General features: G+C 52.1%; 1 protein-coding gene across 1 annotated transcript; it reads right to left on the bottom strand.

Moving 5' to 3' along the window:
* Positions 1-2,333: 2,333 nt before the first annotated feature.
* FOXB1 (forkhead box B1) lies at positions 2,334-4,712 on the bottom strand. Its single transcript, XM_039557867.1, has 2 exons — positions 4,365-4,712; positions 2,334-3,944 (listed from the first exon to the last, which is right to left on the bottom strand). The coding sequence occupies exon 2, from the start codon at positions 3,918-3,920 to the stop codon at positions 2,958-2,960; it is 963 nt and encodes a 320-aa protein (XP_039413801.1). The 5' UTR covers positions 3,921-3,944; positions 4,365-4,712; the 3' UTR covers positions 2,334-2,957.
* Positions 4,713-8,864: the final 4,152 nt, after the last annotated feature.

Here is an 8,864-nt window from a genome sequence, read left to right as displayed (position 1 = left end):
AAAAAAGGGAAGGAGAAAAAGCATCCTCGTTGTCTAAAAATGTAGGTCATCGCTTGTTTAGGAAAAGTTTGTCGAGTTATGTGTCCATTGATCTGGTGATAAGTTTTGAATGCTTTCTTTAACTGATCGTGTTGATATAATCGTGGGTTGGACTTGATGAATGAGTTCAGTTGTCCCCCGTCTGACAAGCTTTAGCAGCTTCATGCATTTTAATCAGCCCAATGATTCATGTATTTTCCACCTTTTTTCTGTGTGTGGGATCCGTTCTTTTAAAAAAAAAAAGGTCCCAACTGGATTAATTGCCCTTTACATTAATCTTAAAACTTTTGCAAGGACCTTGTGGTATGTAGTAAGGAAATGAGGATGTCACTTACTGTGTTTATGGTCCAGAAATTCAGAGAGAGATCAGTCAGAGACAACACCTCTGTAACATCATTGTTGTAGAATTCGTGAGTCCTGTCGCTTCATTAGAATACAATGTCGTTTTCTTGCTAGTAAGCACTTCAGCATGTGGTTGTCTTGTAACTGTGCTCGCAGAATGCCTCATCTCCAAGCCACTCATTTACTTACTTCACTAGATGGCTTCTATAATTTTCAACAGTTGCAGAATCTTTGTAAAATCCCTAGCAGATTTGGGGAACCCCACTAGAAAGTGCCCAGAATCCAGTTTTCATTGTAGCTACTTTGCCCTTACTTTTTAAAAGGGACTGTGTATCAAATTACAGAAAACAGGTATAATTGTGTTACGCTTTGCAAACTACTGGTTTTGGAAAGTGTTGATCAATAAGGATGGAGAAATTCTAGCAGTGGTTGGACTAACTTGTGCTTGAGAAGGTTTAAACGCCAGGTAAAAGGCTACAATAGCTCACTTTTACTCAAAAAAGATTTTGCAATGCCGCTTGTAAGAAAAAACACCACTGACAAAAATTCAGTGTTCTGAGTCTTTAAAAAGTAACTAATTCTTTAAAGATTTTTTAATGTTTGGTCTGTATTTCAGAAGCTTACTAATTTTTATACTGTTTGGAGAAAGTGTAACTGGGAGTAAGTATGTGATAAGTATACATACACATAGGCATGAATGTAATATGTGTTTATATTCGGTGTAGGTGTATAGGGCACAAAGGCAGTGTGTGTGTATGCATAGATGTGTAGATATATAGATATAAACCCCACAGGACAAGTTCTGCCTTTGCTAAACTGGCAATAACGACAATTTTATCTAAGAAGTTATGCTATGTTAATAACTATATTTATAGTAACCTTGCATGAAAAGGCTGTTTAGATTATCTAAATATTGGAATAACACCATTCCTTCATAATGAAGTAATGTTTTTACTTTTCTCGTGTAAACTCTTTAAAAAGACAAATAAGAAACTAAATCTGCATTTACATATTTTAATGAGAAAATATTATTTGGACGACTAGGTTCATAATTTAACGTAGACACTTTTTAACCTTTGTCTTAAAACACACATGCTGGGAACAAGAACACCAATATTTAAAATGCCATGCTTATTCTGTACAGGGAAAAAAAAACTTAAAAAAAAAGTCCTTACAGTTTCAATAGACACTAATGCTGTTTGGAGGGGGGTGTTGTTTTTTTTTTTCTTAACTTAAGCAGTTCACAACAGAACAACAGTTCAGTTTCCAGCAAACTACCTTAAACTAGAAAGGAGTATATCAAACAAAAGTGCATTTTACACATTTTATAATCATTCATATGCACAAACATTTACAGTTTCCCTAGCCCCCTCTCTCTTGTCTGCAAAGCTCCAGCAGAAATCAGGATGACCTCCACAGTTTGTACCTGCTGTTGTATTACTTTTCCACATTTTATCAGTGACTGCAGCAGCTTTTCTTTAAGCTATGTAGGGTCGTGTGTTTGGTAACGGGTTTATTTTTATTATAATTGTTGTTGTTGTTTGTTTTTAAGCTATGAAATAAATAGCTACAAAATTTTAAAAGTAACAACAACAACCAAAAAAAAAAAAAAAAACCAACAACAAAGAAAGCCTCAGCTCCCCAAACCTTCGGGTTAATCAGAAGTTAACAGACAAGTCAACTCCTCCTTCTCTTTCACCTGAAAACTACAGTAAACATCCACGTTACAACAGGTACTGCAAAAAGGACCTCATCTGATTTACAGTACAGATGCAAGTTCAGTATTTACATTAAAACAGGCGCTTTGTAAACATTATAGGTGTGGCGTGAGTGGCCCGGCGCGGTTCCGTCGCGTGGGTCCCGCTCCGCACCGCCCCCGCCGCTCCCTCACCTGCGGGCCGCGGCCGCCCGCGCCCCGCTCCTGCTCGGGCCGCCTCAGCCCGCGGGGCCGCCTCAGCCCGCGGGGCCGCAGCCCTGCCCCGCCGGAACCCTGCCCTTGGCGGAACAACGGGACACGCACCCACACAAAGGACATCGAGCACTTCCCGGCGTTTCCAAGATCCAAGCCTTTGCTGCTTGGAGGCTGGAAACGTCGCTGCTTTCATGCAGTGACACAGCAGCCATCCTTGTTTATGGTACTAAAGATAGGTCCTGTATAAACCCCTGCTTTTCCCCAGACAAAGGAAGGGAAAGAGGCATTGCCGGGCCAGGCTTGCCTGGTCGCCGACAAATCGAAGATGCCTGAAGTACTTTTGGAAAACTAGCGATGCAAGTGGCAGTTCCTACCGGGCGGGAGAGGGCGGGCCGGCCCGGTTCCTTTCGCCTCAGAAGAACGGAAAACAAAGTTCTGAACCAGGGGAGAGGCCGAGCCGCGAGAGAGGGCTCGGCTGAAGGGGCGAAGCGGAAAGGGAGCTCACGCGAACGGCAAACCTCAGTTTCCCGCGGGGTGTTGTCTCTGCTTTCGAGGAAAAGAGTAGAGATGAAAGGGGAAAGAAGCGAAAGGAGAGAGAGAAGGGGAGGGAGGAGGGCTCCGAGGAAACTTTGGGAGAAGGCAGCGTCCGTGCAGGCGGCCCGGGTCAGTGCACCGCCACGGAGTGCAGGGCGGGCGCCGGGCTGGTGAGAGTCTCGCTAGGGGTGGCCGGGCTGCTTTGGCTGGTGGCCGTCTGCGAGGACGTGGGGCTGAGGGAGGGCGGCGAGTTCGAGAGGATGGTGGGGATGGGCGCGGGCAGGGCGGGCAGGGCCGGCACCGCGGCAGGGGTAGGCTTGATGGGGACGGGGATGGCCGGCAAAGTCTGCCCACCGTGGCAGAGCGGTTTGATGGGCACGCCGTAGGCGCCGTACTCGCTGCTGGCCATGGAGATGGGGGTGGCGGTGTCGATCATGCCGGAGCTGTACATGTGGGGCCAGCCCGTGCCAATGGAGCTGCCCACCGTAGTCAACTGATTGGGGAGGGGGTAGGCGGCAGGCATGGGCTGCATCGTGGAAAAGGCGAGGCCCCCGGGCATCTTGTACTCTCTGGCGATGATGTTCTCGATAGCGAAGGGGTGCTTGAAGCTGGAGGGCTGGGACACGCCGAGGTTGTACGTGGACATCTGGGGCAGGTGGGTGCCGGTGGCCGCAAGGGCGCTGAGCCGCAGCTTCGCTTGCTGCTGCAGGTACTGCGCCGCGTCGGCTGGCTTACTGGGGGCCAGGTGGTCCGACTTGACCACCTTGAAGCGCTTGCGGCGGCGCAGGAAGCTGCCGTTCTCGAACATGTCCCCGCAGCTGGGGTGCAGAGCCCAGAAGCTGCCCTTGCCCGGCTGGTCGGGGCGGCGCGGGATCTTGATGAAGCAGTCGTTGAAGGAGAGGTTGTGGCGGAGGGAGTTCTGCCAGCGCTGTGTGTTCTCCCGGTAGTAGGGGAAGCGGTCCATGATGAACTTGTAGATCTCGCTCAGGGGCAGCATCTTCTCCGGGGAGCTCTGGATCGCCATGGCGGTCAGCGAGATGTAGGAGTAGGGAGGCTTCTGATCACTGTAAGTGTTTCTGCCCGGGCGAGGCATCTTCGCTAGGCGACCCGCGGAGATCTGCAGAAGGGTAGCGACAAGGGGAGGGGGGCGGGAGGAGGGGGTAGCGGGGTGAGTCCGAGAGGATTTGCACGGACACCCAGTCGGGTCAGCCGATGGGTCTGGGGCCGGGCTGGAGAGAGAAGGGCACAGGGAAGGGGCACGGTGGATCTCAGCCCTCGGAAGGAGGGGCGAAGGGGGGGGGGGGGGGTGCGGATGAGGGCAGGAGAAGACAGCCCGGAGCCCTGTACAGCCGGAGGGGGAAAAGTGATGTGCCTCTCCCAGCTCCGGCCTCCCCCAGCCTGGCCTTCCCGCAGCAGCCCGCGTCCGTAAAGTTACTCTAGTGATAGCTCTGTCTTCTGGTCTCGAAGAAGAGAAGGGGACCCCATCCCCTCCCCTCGTCTCCCACCCAACTCCATGCCAGCGCCTGCATATGCCCACCTTAAAGTTGCTGGAAGTTGACAGTCCGCATCCGGCGCGCAGCTGGGAGACCGGACTCTTTCCCACCCCGCTCCTCCGGCGTGTCTCGCTCCTTTCGTGGCCACGCTGCTCCGGGTTAGTCCTGAGGAGGCAGCGAGCTGGCTTGGTTTTGGGAATCCTCTTGTACACCCCTCCCTTCGCCTCCGCGGGCTGAATCAGCTTCTTTTACACCACCGGCAGCTGGACTGTAGCAGAGGCTTGTTTGCTTCTCTGCAGCGGCGAGGAGCTAAGTAGTTGCCTCCATGTCCTTCCTCTAACCATCTGATAGTTTTATGTGGTGACATGAGCAGAAAAGACCCCTGTAGAGGCGCTTCATTAATGTGCCACTTCTTTGCTATCATATGACAATCGCCTTGGGAGCAGGGGGAGGGGAGCGGGGAGGAGGGGGCTGGAGAGAAAGGCATAATCTGGTTTCATTTACACCTATTTACATGGACACCTTGGGCCAATGGGAATCATTTCCATTTGAAGACAAGGCGAGGGGTGAAAAGGCTCCGCCAGCGGAATTGCAGTGCGATGGTACCCGGTGGCTGGGGGTGGGGGGGAAGGTATGCACTAACCTCTCTGTGGACTTTGCAGGAAGCTTAGTCTGCAATTCGCACTTACAAATGGAGGTACTGAGCAGTGGGATGTTTGACATGGAAATTGCTTGGCTGTGGTATTCTGTTTGTTCTGCATTGTTATCTGATTTGTATTGTTGGCTAACTTAAGGCGAGCCTTTTTCCCTGTAACGAGAGACTTTCTCTTTGCCAAATCCGCTTTCCCCTAGCGGAGGTTCTTTCGAGGAGCGGTAAGATCGGGGCTCCTCGGTGGCCGCCTCGGGAACTTACTCTCCCCCCACCACCCTCCCACCCCGCCCCAGCCCATGCAGGACCGCTGCTCTAGTTCCGCGAACCTGTTAGTGTAAAGCCGTGGGAGTTGCGCTCAATACACCAGAGCGAACGGGCTCCTGGCCGTGGCTAGAGCTGGTGCGCCCGGTAACGAGCTGCCCTCCACGCCGCGGCTCTGCTCGCAGGGCCGGGGAGGATCCGCTTGCACGCCCCCGGCCGGCCGGCCTCGAGGCTGGGCGGTCCCGCGGAGCTGGTCTGGGCTAATGACTCGATGTCACCGGTCGCTGTGCTAAACATCGTCAACTTGACGCCTTCTGCGGGATTTGCGTGATGTGTCTCAGCCTGTTCGCCTGCCTGTGTGCTTCTCGGTGCGCACTTGTGTGTGTGGGAGCAGGCAGGGCATGCAACACCCGAGTTGCGGCTTTCTCTGATGCATGATACTCCCACCTCCCCAGGAACCAAGGCCCGATCCTGGAACCGCAGCCCAGACGAGCAACTCCCTGCCAGCCGTATGTCCTGGGGGGAGGATCAGGCCCGGAGGGTCCCAGGCTTGCCCTGGCACAGAAGGGAAGTTTGTATGATGTATATTCCCGAGGCTACGGTGCATCCTGTCACCCTAGAGCCAGAATTGAAGATTGTCTCGGGAGCTGCAAGCCCGGGGAGGAAGAGCTTTTGCGGTGAATACACATCAACTCCATTAACAATATTTTCGGAGTCGGTCAATAACTCACCAAAACGTAACTTAAACACGATGAATTTAGGAGATTAAACAATTTCATTAATATTGAAATGGCTGCTGAGGCTGAGCGCGCGCGCTTGAAATGCAAGCGCACGTTTTTCAATATTAACAGAAGTACTTGAAAAGAAGAATAATGTCACCTTCTTAATTCAGCAAAAATAGCCGGGTTGGGGGAGGGAGAGCGGCAGCGGCTCTGTGCAGCGCGGCTGCTGTGAGACGGGCTCTGCGAGAGCCTTGGAGTCTTCTAGGAGGGACGGTCCCCATCAAGCAGGGCTCCCTCAAACCTGGCAGGAGCCTCAAACCGCATTTCACACCGCGACTAGCGCTGACCTCGTGTGCGTTAAACCGTGCTCCCCTCGTCCCAACCCGGCTGCCCTCGGTCCCATTTAATCCCTCTCTCTCGGGGCAGGGTGTCGTTTAGAGAATAATGAGTAAATAATTGTGTTTCTAGGAATCCGAGAAGCCGACCGGCCGTGCGCTGCCCAGCTAACGAGCCCTTTTGGGGGGGAAGATCTGCCGCATGCCACCCTCTGCCCCTTGCAGAGAGGGGCCCGGGAGTGTTTGTGCTGTTCAAAGCCCGGGAGCTGCCTTGCTCAGTTAACCGGCTCCGAGATGCTTCATCTAGCCGGGCAGGGCAGGAAGGCAGCCTCCAAAAAACATTTTTTTTTGTGAGGGGGGAGGCGTAAGAGATGATGAGACGATGGACATTTGTTAGAGGGTAGGAAAGACAATACTCTGAAATGAGGAGAGATTCCTCCCAGCATCCCCTAGGACACCAGCCAGAAGGCTTCTATTTTTGTATTGAGAGCCCCTAAATACGTGGGTGTAAGGGACACTTCCCCCCCACACCACCACACCCCCAGCTCCCCCATCCCCAACATCTAATGCCACCAGTTCGGGTTTTGTCTCTTGGCCCAAGTTCGCTCATGGGGTGCCTATCAGAAGGACAGCTCAGAAAATTCACAAACTGACAAACGCTTTTCTTCCTCTTTTTTCCGGTACCTTTTCTTTTCGAAGAAAGAAAAAACTAAACCAAACCAACCGCTGATGCAAAAAGGAACCTGCAAGCTGTAAAGTTAAAGAAAAGTCGACTTCCATTGTCATTTGCTACTCCGAGTGCAAACGAGGTATGGCTGTAAGGCCCCCGATTTTTTTTCCTTTTTTTTTTTTCCCCATTGTAAAGGAATGTGTGAGTGGAAGGGTAGGGCAGGCGAAGACATCCCAGTAATTGATACCCAAAGTTTCACCTCGTGCTAAGCAAGCAACAGATGATAGACTTGGGCAATATAGGATTTAAATGTAACTTGTAGCATTTGCCTTTTACTTTGAAAGCCAACATTAGGGAGGAGGAGAAGGTGAAAGTGAATCCAAATCCATTGTGTGAAAAACCAAAACAAATAGACGTTTTTCTGAAGTCTAATTCAAATAAGGAACTCAGAGGAAGTGTTGGGAAAACTGTATAAAATACACATAAGTCAATTATATCAATGTGTAAACCCAATGGAAATCTATTTCATGCAAGAGCCATTCAGCCCTTGCATGGAGCCCATCATGGACCACCTTTCTGCTTGGAAGGTTTGCAATAGCCCCCTTTCCCACAAGCAAGACCACACACGTTTACAGATTTGGTAATAATTTATGCTAATTTTCCTCCATAAATCCACAATTCGCCTCAGTGGCAAGCAGGGCTGTTGAGAGAGGAAAAGGAGACAGAGAAGTGACAAATACAATATTGATTTTGAATCCTTGTGGCTGCAAGCAGGTGTGTAGCTTTGCAGAGGGGAGGAGTGGGAGAGGGGCTGTGGGGGGAAGCCAAGAAGTTTTCCAAGGATAAAAAAATCCACCCAGTGTGAGAGAACAGCTCACAACCTTGTTAATATTTACAAACCAGTTGGGAGAAAAGAGAAAGGAGGGGGGAAGTACCAGCTTCTTAGGGTTTCCTAGGCTGCAAAACACAATGCCAGGCTCTGAGCAAGCTTCCCCCGTTTTGGAAAGTCAACTCCAGGCTGCTGGTAGTGGCTGCGTTTCGGCTAAGCCTTGCCCTCTTTTTTTTGTAATGGTTCTGCTTCTTTTGCTTCTCGGGGGCCGTGAAAGAGAAGGAAGCCGAGATACTTGGGGTCTCCTGCTTTTCTGTGTGCTTGAATTCCTGGTGCGGTTTCCCGAAGAGCTCCGGCCGCTCTGGGAACGGCGGGGCTTTGTCCCACCCCACATTCTTCACCAAATCTGCCACTTTGGCGTGAAACTACTTAGCGCCTTTTCAAAAGGATTTTATTCCTTTCCCTATGAGCACTAAACAAACTCCCCCTGCCTGTCAAGGCCGGACTGAGAACTGCTCCCCGAACCTGTATTCCTGATAGTTTGGGATGTGCAGTGCGCTTTGTGCCCGGGGGGCCGGGCCAGGCTGCGCTGCTCGGGACCCGGGGCTCCCGGCGCTGGGCAGCGCGCTCGGCCGCCCCTGCCCTGCCACCACTTCCCGCTCGCTCCTCGCTGCTGTCACCCTCCTTAGAGCCGGTTGCCCATATGCGCTGTCCTCGGCTGCCTCATCGGGGATTTCAAGCGCAGCCAGCCCGAGCCGGCACTCGGCCCCGCTGCGCCGCCCCTGGGGTGCACCCGAGGACGTGCGGTCCCCCGTGCCCCGAGCTCATCGCTATCGGGCCTCGGCCCCGGGACCCGGGCAGCCATTTCGCCCCTGTCCAGCGCACAGAGAGCCCGCGCTGGGACCACCCGAATTCCTTAATCCTGAGCGGAGGCAGTTGTTCCCGCTCACGTGTCCTGGGGCTGTCCCGGAGCACCTGGTTCCTGACCGGAGCCGGTTTCCCGGGAGAGCTCTTTTCCCTCTGCCGTCGGTGGTAAATCCAAGCGCGGGTAAGCGCAGCACCTCTGCCTCCCCTC

This window comes from Corvus cornix, chromosome 10 (genome assembly GCF_000738735.6).
Source record: "Corvus cornix cornix isolate S_Up_H32 chromosome 10, ASM73873v5, whole genome shotgun sequence".
Classification (NCBI taxonomy): Eukaryota; Metazoa; Chordata; class Aves; order Passeriformes; family Corvidae; genus Corvus; species Corvus cornix.
Note: the sequence above shows the minus strand (reverse complement) of the source record. Positions and strands in the feature narration are given on the sequence as shown.